General features: G+C 47.7%; 1 protein-coding gene across 23 annotated transcripts in view; it reads left to right on the top strand.

Moving 5' to 3' along the window:
* IKZF4 (IKAROS family zinc finger 4) overlaps positions 1-18248 on the top strand; it is a 71464-nt gene that overhangs the window by 33367 nt on the left and 19849 nt on the right. For 11 of the 23 annotated variants that reach the window (XM_043532577.1, XM_043532572.1, XM_037884188.2 and 8 more), the window contains 2 exons: positions 7524-7578; positions 15138-15242. In XM_043532577.1, the coding sequence (XP_043388512.1) occupies positions 7524-7578; positions 15138-15242 (160 nt within the window). Of the gene's footprint in view, positions 1-1434; positions 1663-2235; positions 2514-7523; positions 7579-13095; positions 13240-15137; positions 15243-18248 lie in introns of those variants that run through there. The other 12 variants (XM_043532573.1, XM_037884201.2, XM_043532581.1 and 9 more) reach the window with 10 other exon arrangements.

The following is an 18248-nucleotide window of genomic DNA, read 5'->3' on the forward strand; positions in this document are numbered from 1 at the left end:
TCGGGACGTCGCTTGGGACGCTGGACAAAGACCTAAAAATCGGGACAGTCCCAATTTTATCAGGACGTCTGGTCACCATAGGAACAGGATAGATAATAAGACAGAAAACATCATAATGCCACTATATAAATCCATGGGATGCCCACAGCTTGAATACTGCCTGCAGTGCTGGCCGCTCCATCTCAAAAGGCATATTAGAATTGGAAAAAGTACAGAGAAGGACAACAAAAGTGATTAAGAGTCTGGAACAGCTTCTGTCTGAGGAGATATTAGTAAGACTGGGACTGTTCAGGTTGGAAAGAGACTAGTAAGGTGGGAAATGAGAGATCTGTAAAAGCATGGTGTGGTAAAAGTGACTAAGGAAGTGTTATTTACCCCACACACCTAACATAAAAACCACAGGTCACCTGCTGAAATTAATAAGTAGCAAGTTTAAAACAAATATAAGGAAGCATTTCTTCACACAACGCAGAGTCAACCTGTGGAACTCCTTGCCAGGGGTTGTTGTGAAGGCCAGAAGTGTGACTGGGTTCAAAAAAGAATTAGATAAGTTCATGGAGGATAGGTCCATCAATGGCTATTTCCCAAGATAGTCGGGGATGCAACCCATGCTCTGAGTGTCCCTATACCTCTGGCTGCCAGAAGCTGGGACTGAACAACAGGGGATGGATCACTCAGATTGCTCTGTTCTGTTCATTCCCTCTAACACATCTGGCAGCAGCCGCTGTCAGAAGACAGGACACTGGGCTAGATGGGCCATTGGTCTGAACCTGTCTGGCCATTCTTACGTTCTTAATTCAGAAACCGTATTGGACAGTTATTAGCTACACAGATTTAAAAGCAGCTTGAAATCTCACTTCTGCCACGCAGTTTGGATTAATGGTAACATAAAAATTAAATTTAAAATGTCCTTATTTGAAGAGGACTTTGTCTAGGGAATGTTTATAACAGGAGAGGAGAAATGTCTTCAACCACAAAAAATGCAGCTTTCTATTTGATGAACGCAGTTTGGCTTGAAGGTGTTTTGATTTGTATGTTTCCTTTTTCGTGAACAAAAAGTGTTAAGTGTTAATGTCTTCTCTCTTGCCTGTGAAGGAAAATACATAAGTTCTCAAACATATTCCATCAGGTACAGACCCTACATGGGCTTGACTGAAAAATCAGAGTATTTTATCCAGTGTATGTTACCGGCTGTTTGAAAGTTTATTCTGTTGCTTTTTTAAAACATGGCCCTCCTGCCTCTTTTTGCATTACAACTTTATTTGATATTGTATTTCTCATACCAGCTATGTCCCAAAACAAAGTGCAATAACAGCTGAAGAGGCGGCATAGAAATTCAGAGGTTACAGGCAGGAGAGAAAAGATGGATTTTGGCTGCAATTTGGGATCTTTCAGCATTAATAGGGCCATTTTAAGGTCACGTCCAACTCTGTAAATGATTGGAAGCTAAGTATACATCTTGCAATATCATCTTAGCTCTCCACCCCCTGTGCAGAATGGGGGCCCTAAACTCACGCAATTATAACGTATTTCCCCAGCTCTTTCAGCATAATAAGCGGAGGCATGCTAACCCTAAAGGTCACTGAAAGATTCTCAATCTAGACAAGATCCGTCTCCTTGAAGGAGAGGATGAAGCGAGTACGTTTTAGCACCATCGACCCTGTGAGTATCTTGTTTTCTTTGCACCCTTAGTGGAGGGAAAAATAAATGCATAACACTCTGAAGCTGGTGGTGGCAAGTTTGGTTCTGAGTTGAAAAGCCCAAGCTGTTGCTTTTGCCTTGATTAGTGGATTCATTGAAGCTGGAAGTTTTCATCACTCCTTGCGATCTGTTGCGTTGCTTTTGTCGGTTAATTGTTTTCATGCCATTAAAATGTGAGGGTGTTCATTTCAGCCGTTCCCTAGGGAGGCTCCTGTTTATCCCAGCGCACAGCTTGAACGGCACAAAGAGTCCAATTTGTGCATCTTAAACAGTGAATCATGGCGAGCACAAAAATAAAATGTACGTTCTCTCCAGGGAGACGATTCACATGCAGATCAACTTGGAGTGTTGGGCTCTCGTGAGGACCTGAAGAATTTTAATCATTGTGGCCAGGCTTTCCATAACCCTGCTGTAGGATCCGGACGGAGGAGATAGAGGGGGGGGTTCCGATCCTGGGCGCCCTCACGAACGAACCCTCCCTTATCTTCCACCGTCACGCGTGCGTGCCGCCCGCTCCTCCTTCTCTCTCTCCCTGACTTTCCGTTGCCCTGCACACGCTTCCTCCTGGCGAGTCTCGCCCTCCCACGCCCTGACCGCGCCCTGGTCCCGGGCACCGCCGTGACCCGGGAAAGGGGAGGGGGCCGGGACCCCGCGGGCAGCCGTGCCGCCACAGACAGCCACGCGGGGCAGGCCCGTCTCCCCTCGGGACCCAGGAGCCAGCACCCCCACAGCCGACCCGCTTCCCCGACCCCAACGCAACGTCCCCCGAAAACTCCACCCCACGTCCCGTGTTTCCTTCACCCAGGAGCCAGGTACCTAGCGCTCTCCGCGAGCCTCACGGCCCGGGGAAGGCGGTGGTTCAAAGACTTGTGCGGCCTGAGAGGCTTCTTCTCATTAGGGGTTAATGTTCATTGTGATCCTGCTTGTAATAATGCAGATGCCTCGGTATAATTTGGTTGGAATTTAGTGTTCTCGCTCTTGCAATTATGGCATCAGGAATCTGAAAAGTGTTCCACGGCTGACGTTGGGATATTTAAAATGCAGAGCACTATTTCACAGTACTTAGGGTATTACCAGAGTAATGGGATGAAATTAAGAGAAGAAAAATTTAGGTTGTCTTCCAGTGAGAACAATAGGACTGTAGAATTGTGTCTCAAGGGACTGATGGAATCCTCATGGTTTGAGATGCTTGGAAGTAGACAGAAGTCTGGGGACAGATGGACTAGGTGTGACGTAACAGGACTTTTCTATCTCTAGAATTCTTTCATAATCCAAATAACTACTAAATACATTGTGATGCAGCCCTTTTCCCCCCTCCATAAGGCATTCCAGGCCTAGCTTTTCTCAAAAGCCTCTCTCAGTGCAAAGGACATTTACAAACTGCATCACAGTGAGATTGGAGATTTTGCTTTTAATTGGGCTATTTCTAAGGTTTTTTCCCCTGAGTCTTGTCACTAGGGAAAAAGTCCTTATTTCAGAGGGGATGAGAACTTCAAGCAGTTCTAAAGCCACTCTGCTCTCATTTTAGTGCATTTAAGTTCCTAATGCTCAACCTGACAATCATGTCTGAAAGCTAGGAGGACAGGGTAGGTATTGGCCTGCTCTCTGCCACAGTAGCAGCGTGAGATGGGATGACTCAATGGTCAAAGTGTGAAGTTTGACATGTTTCATGTCCCTGTTGCTGCAGGGTCAAATCTCCAGAAGCATGGACTCTACCCTTTCCAAGGAGATAAACTGTTTTGTGCATTTTGCTCTGGATCTTTCACACACGACCTTATAAACCAAGGAGGGTCATGACTTTTCTGTGTGGACATCAAAGATCCCATGGGACACTTTTCTTAAGAATAGGGGATCCTCCAGTGATCTAAATAGCCCCTTCCCTTTCAATTGTGCAGACCATTCTGGAGGCAGCTGTATTTCATAGGGGCTGATCATTCAGCATTTGTAAAAGGCTTTGGGACAAAGGTAGTGTTGTAAATACAAGCGCACTCCCATCAAGCAATTGCTAATTGGCAATTGAGCGCAAACCTGAGAACGTAACCATTTGATCTTCCTTTATAATCGGATTCCTTCCAGACCCAGCGCGTGTCACCAAAATGTAAAATTCATCCTTTGAAGCAATCAGTTTCTTTAAACCCGGGATTGTTTTCGATCACCGGACATTGCTGACTTTGAGATCTAGGGTCTAATCAGTGCAGATGGGAGTGTGTGTGTGTGTAAAAATGTCTCAGAAAAAAAAATCAACAAAACTCTTTGTTCAGCTGAGGGTCCTGAAGGCCAGTCATTGCTAGTGGGTTTAGATGAATAGTGCCTTATTTACCAGATGTAGCCAGTCTTCAAAAGTAAAAATTCCTGCTGCTCTGCACCTGGCTTGGCCAACTGCTGTAAGGAGTTCCCAGTTCTCTTCTCCTCTTTTAAAATACAGAGATGGCATCTGAGCCTCGCTTCCTCGATGCTGGGCCCAGACTCATTGACTCGACTGGGGCTGCTGGTGTGAATAAGGAGTCATGGCTGCGGACCTGGGCCTCCAGCTCGGCAGCGCTCGCAGCATTACTTTCCGATTACTTCGCTTGTGTGAAATGAGTCGATCTCGGTCCTGTTCCTTGCCAGCCCCTGCGCACAGTTGAAAACAAAAATTGAAATTGTTCTTCGCGTTGGCCAAGATGCCAAGGATTGAATGGGGCCCAGAGCTCCCTCTAGGACGGGGCTGAGGCATATTGGGGGCGTACAGGGAAGCTTGCACTGCTTGTGTGTTCAAGTGATGGGGCTCTGGTGAGCACCAAGTCGGTAGAAAAGCAACGAACATGCTGGCTGCAAGAGTAAGTCCGGTTTGGCTTGTCCTGCGTGTGGCGTTACAGAGCCAAAGCAAACTCTGCTTTGTCATTAAGGGTCTTATGGCAATAGATGGGGCCGTGTTAGTTCAAGTTGGCGTCAACAGAACATGATTTGAAATGGGCACCTGGTTTATTAAGCAATAAAATCAATTGGGGAAACCTGAGAAATGGACCCACTTCATACCAAATAATCCACTTTTAAACATCAATAAACACTCATCTTTCAAAAGATTTTAAGATAATCCCTTCGCATTTTGTTGTGGTGCTTTTTGTTTTGTTTTTAATTGAGTGTTTTCAATGGCTTCTGCAGAGTACAGGGAAAGGGGAGGGAGTGCACTAAATAACCATTATTTTTATTAGCGTGTCGTGTGCCCTTTGTATGGAGCCAGGCAAATCCCCAAGTGTGTGTGTGTAACATTAAACAGCAAAATTATGGATTCAACAAAAATAAAAATGCAGGAGGCAGTTACTGTATAACCTGGGGTTGAAATATATATTTCAATCTACATTATTTTCATCTCGTAAAGTTAATCGCCACTGTGGGTAGGAAGCTTTTCCTGTGTAATTCAGCCCTTGGAACTGGATAACTGGCAAATCTAGCGTTTTGAGTAGCAGGTAGCGCAAGGACCTGTTGTCTCCAGTTGTTTTAAAACTGGGATGACAGTAAAAGAAGAGAGCCTCTCTGCATGATTTTTTTTTTTTTTTTTGGGTCAGTTTATTTAGCATGATTAACTGTGAAAATGTGAGTGACGCATCGGGGACCGAGTCCTCTTGTTTATCTATGTAATAGGAGCAAGCAGCCACATAAACTCCCCCACACTCCCACCATCAAGGTTTCTTTGCTTTAGAGATTCCATACCACCTTTAGGACTGAGAGGGCAGTTTCTTACCAGCAGCAGAGCCCATTTTAGTATTTGTAGTGGGGATACTTGCGTTACTGGAACTGAGCGGAGACCCACCAGCTCACAGGAGAAAGACAGACTGACAAATAGCTCTCCAACGGAAACCACCACCACTGCTGACCTGGCCTGACTTTAAACTGGTGACCCAGGAGCGAAAGGCTCTGTGTCGTCAAAGCCAGCTTGTTTTTATGGATGCTTTTCGACACAGTGGGGATTGGCAAGACCTAAACTTCATTTAAAAATGAGTAATTAGAGCTGGTGGCTTAATAGAAAGCGATTAGTAAATTAATGAAATAAATAAATATGTCCTACTTTTCATCCAGGAATCTGAACATACTTTACAAAGGTGGTCAGTAAACTTGTCCTTGCTTTGCAGATGAGATACAGAGTGACCTGGCCCAAGCTGGGACTAGACCCAAGCTTTCATGAGTCCCAGTCCATTGCTCAAGCCACTAAGCCATCTTGTCTTCCTGGTTGCCCTGTCTATTTCTGTACTGATCTCCTCTATGCTGCTAGCAGTTTGGTTATAAAATTGGTAACATTAACACCATTTATTGTGTGGGGAGGGATAGCTCAGGGGTTTGAGCATTGGCCTGTGAGTTCAATCCTTGAGGGGGCCATTTCGGGATCTGGGGCAAAAATTGGGACTGGTCCTGCTTTGAGCAGGGGTTTGGACTAGATGACCTCCTGAGGTCCTTTCCAAACCTGATATTCTATGATTTGAGTTCCTTTGGTTTAAAAAAAAATCCTCTCTAAAATGGGAATGATCAGAAGGGGGTAACTCAGATTTTCTGACCTTTTTGTTAAAAAAAGAAAAAAGAAAAAAAAGCAGTTTGCACTGGCTTTAAGTAACATTTGATCATTAAAAAAGGGAGGAAAAAAGTTAATTCTATTGGTCTTTTCCCCTTTGTGTTCACATTCTGCAAATGATCACTTTTAATTGTTCTCTGCAGCAAATTCTCTTAGTTTCTGAACGTACCAACTGCCAATTACAGCCTGAATTCTAAACAGCCAAACTTGTGTTTTTTGAGGCTGTCCTCATTTTGTTTTTTAAACAACCAATGTAATTGACAAAAAGCCATTTGGATGTATAAAATGTTCATTATCTCTGCAGGGCATCAAGAAGCAAAATAGAAGGCAGATTTTGCTTTTATTCGAGCGTGATCTTTGGAATGGCTGTTGCCAGGCTGCTCAGTGGCACGTTGTGTGCTAGTTTTCAGTCTCATTGCCCAAAGAAGCATCTTCTTTCATTGACAAAATGAAGCTGAATGCTTCAGTTAAACACTTCTCCCACTCCAGACTTCATGTACCTGCTGCCACCCCATTTATACCAGCATCGGTTTTCAATAGAGAAGTCCCCTGTTGAAATGGGGCATGGCAGCAAAGACTCAGGTGGATTAAATGAATTGTATGTACAACTGCTATCATATCTCACCACTTGAGGTTTCAAATTAATTAGCAGCGGCCTGTGGGCACTTGTCCTTCTGGACCAGTGAAGTTTGTATCAGGTCTTGCCTTGTCAGATGCTCCAGGAGAATTGACAGCTGCTTTTCCCTCCCGTCTTACACCACTTCCAGTGTTACAAGTCTGACTTATAAGAACTAATGCCATTTGAAAAACAGACTCCCATGTAACTGCTGCAGAACTGTGACGGCAGAGAGCTGAAGGCAGAGGCTCAGATGAAAACACACTGTATTCGCTTTGTTTGTTGGGAATCATTGCTTGTTAGTTGGATGCTATGTACTGCAAACTGCCAACCCTTCATTGCATTGACCACTGTATAATAGCTACAGCTTAAAACCAGTTTTTGCTTTCCAATAGAAAGTTGTTTCTCGGTGCCTGGAAAGTAGCTCTTTAGTGGGCAATGAAAATTTAGTTCCAAAGCGGGGATCAAATCAAAGTTTTAGCTTGTTCCACTGTGTCAAAGTCAGTGCTGCAAGCTGGCATTTATAAATCAAGGCTGGGTAAGTAATTCATCCACTATCAGAGGTTGATGGGCCCTTTTACTAAAGAGGTTGTGTCTGGGAAGAGATTCCAGCCCTGCATTTCCAGAGACTTGCTGATAGACCCCTGCTTTCTCTTTCAGCAAAGTACCTTAAAGATGGATATAGAAGACTGCAATGGACGCTCCTACATATCTGGTATGTCACTTGTTTTGCTGTTGTCCGATATTTTGGATGTCTGTATTTCAAAAGGCCATTTTCTGATGCTCAGCAGTTACCTGTATGGGAGTCTAATGCCGGTGTGTTGCTTTGCTCCACAGCTCTACCATAAGGCACATAATTTATGGTGGTGATATGGATTGTTTTCATGTTATCTAGCGTATCTTGTTAATACTAATATCTGAAAAGTATTAACACAAGTTGTTGGCATTCCCCTTCTCAGCAACAGATACGTCCACTGTCAATAAGGACAGTTTTAGAAACTGAGTTAGAATTTAGTTTGCCAGGATAAATTATAAATTGATTATACCAGATTTTAAACACTTGGTTACTCGTGTGTGATGGTCCAGTCTGTTCAGGGTGCAAATCCAGGCCAGTGAGAGGTTGTCTCACCACTTGCTATGCAACCCTGGGTGCCTTACAAGGCCTTGATACTGTAGTTCTCAGCCTGCTGGAGATTAACGTCCAGCTCACAGTCAGCAAGAAGCATGCAGATCACATCCTGAGTGTCTGTGCTTAGACAGCCATGGTTCAACAGCCTGAATATAGCCCCATTCTGGCTTCCACCAGCCTGGGTTACAACCACTGAGATGACCCCAACGCACCCCCCTTCCCGAGTTTCCCCAAAACCGTATGCCTTGACGCCAGCCCTCTCCTGGCCAGCTCGGGGAAATAATAAGGTTGATTTGCTCTTGTGAAGAGTCCCATCCCACCAGCTCATCACTTTAACTGGAGTTGATACTCACTTCCAGTTCAACACAGCACTCGCTTGGTCTATAGTAAAAATAAACCATTTTATTAACAAAAGAGCATGAATTAAGTGAGTTCAAGGGAATAAAGGTAGAAAGGATTCCAAGTAACACACAACAAATCATGCTTCCAATGGCTAAGACTTCATTTACCAAGCTACTGTCTGGGTTCAAGGTAAAATCCTTACCATGTGCTCCCAGCAAGATAACTCAAAATGGCTGATCATATCAAGGCCAAGACCTTGTCACAGAAGAGCAACAGGCTAGCTTCCCTTGTCTCCCCAAGTGAAAGATCTTCGGGGCTCTCTTCCCCTCTCTCTAGTCCAGTTCCCACAGACCTTCAACCCAAGGGGGTGGGGGTTGCTGAGCCTAGAGACTAGTACACAGCTGCCTCCCCTACCTCCCCGTCTTGGGGGGAGCTGTCTCCTCTCTTCTTCAGCCACACGTTTTAAAAGATACTATTAGTGAGTCTTCATAATTCCTCCTAGAGCGTTAGTACAGACATTTCCCAAGGACATTAATCTCCAGCATGTTCCAGGCATTCATAAATGACCTGTTGTTGTATTCAGTCAGTTGATTCAGTTGCATATGATTTGATGTTTAGACCCCGCGTCTCTATAGCTCAAATAAAATTTCTCTTCCCTGCTGGGGTGTAACCATATTGTCTCTCCCTCCCTCTCCATGATCATGGTGATCATTAGTACCTCGGGTCCTCCAGACCACAGGTCAGATCTCGGCCCTCGCTGCAAACAGAAGGAAAAGTGTCTTTCCAGTGACATCTCGCTTTATCTGCAATACTAGATAGTCAAAGGTGTTTGGTACCCCGCTTATGTTTATAGGATGGATATTTTAGTCTCTCCTGTTAGACTCCATTCTTCTGCACACGAATACACAATGGTAAACTTGCAATCACGTGTGATGTTTAAGACCCCCATGGCGTCTCTGAAATATCTGTCCTGCCAGACAGCGTGCTATTGTTTGTTAGAGAGTGTTAAGATTAAATCTGGAGCCATGAAATATTGCGAGGTGTGTGCATGCGGTGAGTTCACCTCTTTGTTGTTGATTGATTGTTACGATCTGTTGGCAACATGAAGGCCCTTTTGGGTGTGGGTGGAGAGAGTGGGTCAGAATGATAGTGTCAGGCCATCAGTGACTTGTGAACACCTCGAGATATGGGCTCAGGAGTGCCAGTGGGTTTCAGAGACTAGAGGGTTGCTGCTGGAAACCTGGTGCCTAGTCTTTGTAGGTGAGAAGTGAATGCTAGCTTGGTGGGGCCCTGCAGTTCTCTAGTGGATGTGCGTCCATATCATCTTTCAGTTTGAAATTCAGTCTCTGCTCAAGGAAAGCCTTGGATAAGGATAAGGTTTGGGGTAGATTTATCAATTATAAAATCAGAATGGAGCACTGAAGGCGTCTGTCTGACCTCTTGCATAGCACAGGCCATAGAGCTTCCCTGAATTCAGATTGTAGATGAAGGTGATAAGCAGATAGAGCTGCATGGGCAGTGACCAAAAGACCTGGACTCCCAGGGGTGAAGGTGGGAAGTGAAGTGCATTAATAGAGCTCTGGGGCAGAGCCGGGGCTGTTAAACAGGGGTACTGCCACCGGCCGGGATTGGGATGCACTGACGGAGCTGGGCAAGGAAACTTGAACAGTGTCTGTTTGCATCAGAGTCCTGCCCTCCCTGACTGACAGAACCCAACGAGCCTGAGTCGGTCGTTGGTTTTTTGTTTTGTTTTTAAGAAAAGAAGCTTCCTCTGGTCCCTGGAGGATGAGCGCTGGTGGCTGGATTGTTGGTTTCTGTCAGTGCTTTGCTGACTGGGTCTGGGTCGCCGTAAAGCCCTCGGTTCTGGCCGCCAGGATGCCCCCTTGTTAAGTCACAAAACGCTTCTGTGAGGAGAGGCCAGCGGCTCGTATGGAACGAGGGTGGGCACTGGCTGGAAGTGGCTGCTTTGCTAGGTTAGTTCAGTTTCCCACTTGGCAGAGCTGCGTCTCCCTGCTTTGCAGCAGCCGAGTTTGACCATGCCTGGGTGCACTCTGCTCCAAGGTTTGCATTGTCTTGCAAGCTGTTGCTTTCCTTTTCTTTGGGAATTTTCTGGTGAGCCTGGCCCCTCCCCGCCGCCTTTGCAGCAGGTTGCTGTTTGCCCCTGAACTCCATGGAGATGCTGTAGTTCCGTAAGAATGCTTGAAATGAAAAGAGAGCAGCTCCGTTGATGTAATTTGAATCCTGCTCGAGCTTAGGATGCGGGAACTCCGAATTGCAAGCAGCTGCTGGCAGCTTGTCAAGGAATAAAGTAGCAAAGGGACTGATCAAGGAGGGGAGAAGAATTGGAGTCACACAGTCAAATTCTCCTCTTCCCTGTGGGGTAGCAAAGCTGTCCAGGTCAGTGTTCGCTTTTTGTCAAGGATGTCCTACACATACTTGCCCTGTAGCCACCTGGTGCAAGAGGGAAGTGTGACCAGAAGGAATTCAGAAGCTGCTTATCATCCCAGGCTGCGAAGGGATGTGGGCAAGGGACTAAACACACTGGCATACCTAGCAGGAACCCTTTCGCCAAGAAAATGGGAACTAATGATCCAGGGGATCGGGCTCCACCTTCCATTCTTACTGATGCTTTGATACCACATTGGTAGGGGGCGAAAGTCAGGCCCAGTGGAAGCCAGTGGAGTTGCACCTGCTTACACCACATCTAAATTTGGCCCAGAGTGCAAGCCCGCAACATGGTGAGTGGCGCGTGGAGCGGTGGCTTCATCAGAAAGTGTCTTTTTAAAGTGAGTTTAGTGCCAATGAGAAGTGCCTGGTGGATCGTGCTGGAGACTGAAGTCCTCTAACCCCAAAACGAGTATATCGTGCTCAGCTACAGCATAGACCAAGCCCTGCCCTGAAGGCCCCCCTTTGGGGAGTGGGGGAATTTACTCTCCATGGCCCATTCGATCTTTGACCTCACAGTTTAGACAGTCTGCAAGGGGGATCCGTGTGATGTTCTCAGCGTTTACCTCTCTGCTAGGAACCAGACCACGAGCCACCCAATCATTTGATTCGGGTCTTGACTAGCCAAGGGTCAGGAATGACTAGAGTTGGTTCAAAAAGAAAAAAACAAAACTAAAACTTGTGCCAAAACTCTCTTCCACAAAAACCGGCTCTGTAATTAAAGGGAAACTTTCACTTGGGAATTTCTGATTTTGTCAGATTTTCAGGCTTTCCTTGGAAAACTGAAAACCTGAAAATGTTTTTTAAGAAAATGGGACCTTTTTGTGGGAAAATTTAAAATACAGTTTTTGATCAGCTCTGGTAATGACTCAGTTACTACCAGTCACGGAGGCAGTAAACAACACATATGGCATATGAGTTCCCTGAGGCAACAAATCCTCGGGTTGTGTAGAGAGAGAACACTCTCTCCATGGTTTTTAAAAAGAAAGTAAGAGCCATTCTCTGTGATTAGGACTTTGCTGTCATGTTACCATCAAACACATGTGCCCTCTGACACTGGGACAGTGGGGTCCTTGCTACCTACTAACACCGTCTGTTTGCCTCGCCTTTTGCCTGAGGTGTTTGCCGGAAGCAGAGAAGTGTGTGTGTGTGAGGCTGGGGGCATGGGAGCAAGGACTCCTGGGTTCTGTTCCCAAGTTTGCCGCTGATTGTCGTCTGGGTGAAAGTAGTTGCTTTCGGTCTCTCTTTGCCTCAGTTTCCCCATCTGTGAAATGGGGATAATAGCATACAGCGGCTAAGTGAGGTTTAATTACTTTGGACAACAGGTGCTATAGACGAGCAAATTGTTATTTTGTGTTGTGTGCAAGACTTATGCACACATTTAGTTAGTGAAGTGTTGCCTTACTCTGCCTGAAGTCTTAAAGCTGGAGGAATTATTTGAGTCAAAAACTCTGAAGAGACGATCAGAAGCCATACACTAGTCCCTCCAAAAAGTAGGTCAAAGGAGTGGGACAAAGCTGCAGTTCTTCTTTGTGTGTGTATTGAAAGGAAACCTGCTATTTCCATTGTGAGTTCCTGGGCCGCTTTGATAGGTGCAGGTGACTTAATCAGGGCAGTTTGCAGGTAGAAGGAAAGGGTTAAAGTCCTCTTGGAGGAGGGGGCACTTGGCTGTCTTGGAGCTCCCCAGGACACCGGTCGCTTGCCAGGGTCTGGATTGCGTTAAATATTTCCCCACCCATCTTCAATCCATGACTAAGATTTAAAGACACCCTCCCCTCAAAACCCATTACAACAACTGGCAGGGCTACCCCAATGTTCTGTCCTTAACTGAATGCTTGGAGGGTGGCTGCTGCTTGTTAGAGGCCTAGTCATGGGTTATGTGTACTAGGAAAACACTCCCTCCCGCCCCCCACCCGTTGTATTTCACGGTACTTTGCCCAGTTGCGTGGCGTGTCCGTGGATTGCAAGGTCCGTGATGGCAGATCTGTAGCTTCACAGTGTGAGGTGTATTCCCCCCTCTGCAGCATTCAGTCCCTCTTGTCTGGGTTTGGACAATGCTCTGTGCGTGCTGGGTGCCTTGCAGCCATTTCCCATGGAGACGGGGCTCCAGGGTTAGCACCTTTTTCCCTTAACTGGCTTGTTAAAGGGATGGCCCAGCCTTGCCCTCTGACTGGCTGTGCTATTTTCGGACACGTGCGCCGAGCAGCCGGGGGGGGTGGCGAGCGTGCCTCTCTGCAAAAGGGGATGCCGCAGCCCTGAATTCCTGCTAACTGTGCCGCTTGACTGTAAAATGACGGCCGTTTCTCTCACTTCCAGGAATCTGCTCTTCCTGGAAGGTGAGTGGCTGAGTTCACCCTACCACTGCCATGCAGACATGCACACACAGCCTGTATTCCAGTGCTGTTTCCAAGGAGTTGGCTGTGAGAACACTCCAGGGTATCTTCAGCAAGGTAGAATAATGTAAGTGAAATGGGAGGGCTGAGGGGATAACTCCGTGCCATTTCTGTGTCTCTCCACATTTGGTGTCATTGGAGGTGGGGAGGAGAAAGGGGGTGCGGGTTCTTTAACATGCTGTGCAGAAGAAATATCTTTAGATGGAGCTCAAGCAATGTTGGGGGGGAGAGGGAAACACTTGACCATTTGAAATGCTACCACGGGCGTCTGACCAAGGAAGAATGATAAAAAGGCAAACGCTGGCAGGGCTGTGGGAACAGAGCATGGTTCATAATCAGAGGTGCTAAGTGTCTTTAACAGAGATCAGGGTACCCCTGTTCCCCCCTCCCCAAAGTGTCTTTTCGGAGAGGCTTTCCGGCCGTAGAACGTACGCTCCGTGCATCTAGTCCAACCGTAACACCTAACTCATGCTGGCAGGGACTGAGCCGATGCTGGGTCCAGCTCTTCGGGTCCGTTAAATCGCTCTGTGAACCCTGCTGCATCACTGGGTTTCTTAGTGTTGTGTGTGTTTGTCTGAATTTGTCTTGTTAACCTGTCCTAATTCAGAGCTAATATCCATTATCCGTGGTGTGTGGCTTCTGCTGGTGATGCGCGTTGTTATTAGCATGACTCAAACTTTCCAGCAACATCTTACTGAGCCAGTCAAAGCATGGGGGAGAGGATCTGGGGGATCTCAAGCACTCCAACTCAGGGGAACAGAAAATCTCTCTTAAAATATTGCTCCAGGGTGGGGCTAGAGGGGGCAGAAAGCTGCCTGGGGAGTCCCAGCTCAGCGCGGTGGCCGAGTGGTGGTTTGCAGCCCACCACATCACTTCAGAGCATTTATGGTAAATGACTCCCCTTGCCGGCTTGGCCTCCTGATGCAGCATTCCCTCCGCCCCGTCAGACAACGGGGTGAGCTCAACGCTGCGTGTGTCGGGACACGGGTTTATCCAGATGCAGCTATTGGAAACAGTTTTACCATCTGCATTAAAAGTTCACACTGCTACAGCCTTCTTCATCCCAAAGCTCCTCGCCAACCCTGTTCATGCCACACCACTGAGACGCAGCCACTTCTAGGGTGCAGAGCAGCAGCCAGCATGCAACAGCGGTGGGGAGGGGACATTCACTCGTGCGCCGCACGTGTGAGCTGCCCCAAAGGTTCTTGCGTGTCTGTTTGCAGCAGGTAGGCTGTTGGCCCGTAAGGGTTTGTCCAAGCAAGAAGCCGTGCTGTGCATCATTAATCACAGGAGGGTGAAGAGCTGAATCTACCCTGCTGGATTGAATTAACCCTGGCCTCCCAGGGCTGATTTTTTGACAGCCACCTTGTTGTGGGAAATGTCCACCCCCAGTTGGTGGTTGCAAACCATCGTGCGTCATGTGCTGGCTCACAATCCCCGTTGGGCTACAGAAAATAGACCTCCACTTGGGGAGAGCTTCAGCCCATCTGACTGCTGCCCTGTTGTACTGGCAAAGGGGATCCCGTGGGAGCAGTCCAAACGCCTGCGTAGCCAGGGGGCCAATACACCTTTGATCCACCTTTCCGCTGCAGCCTGGTGGTCGTCCTTGCACATAGATATATGGATCCTTTCAAGTTTGCTGGGGTTGTCTGTCCACTAACCACTTCACTGCAAAATAGAACCCAGTTTGCATGGCACCTGGAATGTACCTAGGTCCGTGGCCACCGTATTCTCCCCACACACACACACCTCTCCCGGTAAGGAAGGGTTTGTCTTGCTGTGAGCAGCACGCTGGTGTTTGTCTTCTGACAACGAAACGAGAGGTGCCTGAAAGCCAGCCGGAGCCTCTTTCCTGGGCTCCGGGGCTTTGGTTATGAGGGAGATGATTTCACTGACTGAAACCGATCTTAAAGCTGGCAGGAGCAGCCACATCTCATCTGTGTTCCCTGCTTCTTATTCCCAAAGGTAGTGGGGATTCCTCTCTGGAGAAGGAGTTCAGCTCGGCGATCGTGGGACCCACGGTGAGCACCCCAAACAGCCAGCACTCCTCCCCGAGCCGCTCCCTGAGTGGTGAGTACAACGTCCCCCTCGCCAGATGCAGCCGGCTCCTCCGGATTGAGGCTGGGCTCTCTGATAGGCCAACCAGGAAGTTTGGTGCAATGAGTTTCCTTTAGAATTTGACTCTTCAAACTGAAGAGGATAAATTCTGACTTCAGTTCTTGTGTTCATAGCCGCAATGGGGTTACTTACCTGAGCTACAGGCCTCTCTGCCTTGAGATTTAAAGTCACCTGTGCGTAACCTTGCCCTGCTAAATTCCATACTCCCCAGATAAGCTTCATTTGTTTGTTTGGCCCAGAACCAAAACAGTTGCGTGCTCCTGCCTCTGTTAACAGGAGAGGAGTTTGCTCGGGGTGGGGGGAGAATAAACCCCAGGGGCTGCATAGTAACGAAGTGCTCATTGCAACCACCAGGTCCAATGCATGGGAAATGGAACAGGGCCACCTCCCTGTTACCCTCTCAAAGGGAGCTGGGGCCGGCGTGGAGTTGGTGGTGATGGGGCTCTCTGTGTTCGCATCCAGCGGAGAGCGGGCGCTGTGTGTCTAGAGCCGTGTTGCAGCTGGGAGTGTGTGTTAGCAGGAGCGGGATTGTTCTGGGGCGATGGTAGGGTTCTGAAAGCTGCTAAGCGTGTTGAAACGGACCTCTCCAGCTCGAGACCGACGCATGCGCCCCTCTCCAGACAAGTGGCTAAAAGAGCTTGCACTGTCTGAGACCAGACCTCGGCACGAGAACATGACTCTGGACACAGCTCCTGTGCATCTGGAGCCTTGCGTAGGGCTCCCTCCTAGCCCAGCTGGCTGAGCAAGATATCTGGAAGTCCAGGGGCATGCAGTGCCAGGTTGGTGAAGGGATGGGCAAAGCAGTAAGGTTAGGAAGAGCAGCTCTCAAGTGGCACTGACATATGTTGGTAGGGCTGGAGAACATTAAATCTTAACCTCGAGCCTAGGAGACGGAACGAGCCTGCTGCATTCCACTGAAAATCGAAGGCGTATGCCGTCTTAACGCCAGCCATGACCGATGATTTGCAACCTCTGATCACCTGAGATTGCAGGTGTCGTCAAGTCGATCCAGTTCCAGCACACTCTGGAAACGTTCTCCCCCTCCTTCGTGGAACTTTAACGTCACAGCCTGGAGTCGCATTGGCGTGGCCCGTTAAAGGCTTGTCTGTGTCAAGCTGCTGCTTTGTTGGACTTTCCCATGATGTGAGTGTGGCTAGGATGAGTGATGAGCCAGGCTGGGGTGGGAAGGAGCAATGGGGTTTGGACGCCCTTCCGATTGAAAGTTTGTAAGGTGAAACATTTCAGCTCCATCTCTGCATTGCAACTGAAATCTTTCTCCACGGTCCAAAGATGAATTAAGCTGCTTTTTAAAATACATTTCAGAGCCCACATCAGTAAAATAGGCAGGTCTGATTTCAGAATTGCCCCCAAAATCCTCCATCTACTCGCCCACCCTTCACTGCAGTGATTGCTGAGAAATGTAATGTGTCACTTGCATGTCAAAAATGGCATGACCCTAGGACAAGTGGAACTTAGGAAGGCTGATGTAGGCTTCAATTGTAAACATGCTATTTACATCACAGGCTTCCGGGGCAGGGGCCGAGTCTCCCTACAGCTCGTACAGCACCGTTATCCCTTTAATAAAATAGCATTAAAGCAAGAGAACCGAGAACTGATTCCTGGTCTGCTTGCAAGCCCTGAGTTCAGTCCTCCCCCAAACTGAAACTGAACGGGTAACATCGTTCGCTCTGATCTCTCCTCTCTCTCCTGTAAGCTCAAAATTTCCTTTCCATAAAAGAGAAATTGCTGCATAGTTCATCCACTTTCACCACGTGCTTCCCTTAGCTCCCAGATGCTTGGATCTGGAGGCTGCCCTAAGGGTTCTAGGACAAGTTAGACCCAAAGCAGTAAGGTTGCACGAGGGTGAATTAGCCCTAGTCTGTTCCCTTTTCTCTGCTATTATTTTGCATGTGGCTCTTGTTCTGTAAAAATGTTTAGAAGGCCCCCTCAAAGAATCAGATTTTAGGTCTCAGGCAGGAAAACCCAGAGAGACGCTCAACTTTTCACTTGGGCATAAGCAGAGAGAATCCAACCCATGGACCGACCTAAAGAAAAAGAGAGCTCTCTTCCCCTTTAACAGAGGGATGCTGGTGATGGTATTGCTCCTGATCTGACTTGACTTCACAGCTGGTTCATCCAGCGAGCATTGTGCCCCAGAGGAGTGGGAATATTATATAACCTGCTTTGCCAGCAGAGAATCGCGCTCCAGCGAGACCGGACTCCGCATTGGTTCTGAAAGGAGAATGGCAGAACAATAGTCAGCCTCCCTCTGCCCAGAAAGAAAATAACAGTCCTCAGGGTGGGGATAGAAAAAATCAAAGTGCAGCAAACATCCACGTATCCGGGCAGCTCCTGCCAAGGGAGAGGAGCTTTTCACTTCGTGTTTGTGCACAGAGGCGTCCAGTCATGCTGTGTCTCCAGGATGCACCCAGTGGAATGTGGTGTTTTTTGAACTTTGTGCTTTTCCCCCAAGAAAGCGTTTCAGCCTTAGAGTTGATCCCAGCCAACTTCCAGCAGCAGGCTTGACCAGTGGCGTGCCAGGCAATTTGCTATTGCCCAAGTCCGAGCAGAAGCTTTGTTCCTCTTTCCAAGAAATTTTTGGGAAACAGCGTTGTCTGTTAGCTACAGCGGGGACTGGAAAGCCAGAGTCCAGCGCAGCCACTGACCTAAAGCAACCTCAAATGAGCCCCTTCCACTCTTCATTCCTCCATTTCCCACATCTGTGAAAGCGGGCCTTGTATATCACTTGGAGATCCTTAGGTGAAAGACACCAGAGATGTGCAGAGGGAACGTAGCATTCACCATCCTTCTCCGCACAGTCCAAGCAGCTGCCTTGCTTGCACTTGGGCCACAGAGTGCAGGCGACCGAGCCCTACAACGTGTCCTGGTTGTGAGCTACCCACTCACTGGGAAGGCAGTAGGTACCAGTCACTTTCAGACTGCAGTTTGGATTCACTT

Source organism: Chelonia mydas, chromosome 20 (genome assembly GCF_015237465.2).
Source record: "Chelonia mydas isolate rCheMyd1 chromosome 20, rCheMyd1.pri.v2, whole genome shotgun sequence".
NCBI lineage: Eukaryota > Metazoa > Chordata > Testudines > Cheloniidae > Chelonia > Chelonia mydas.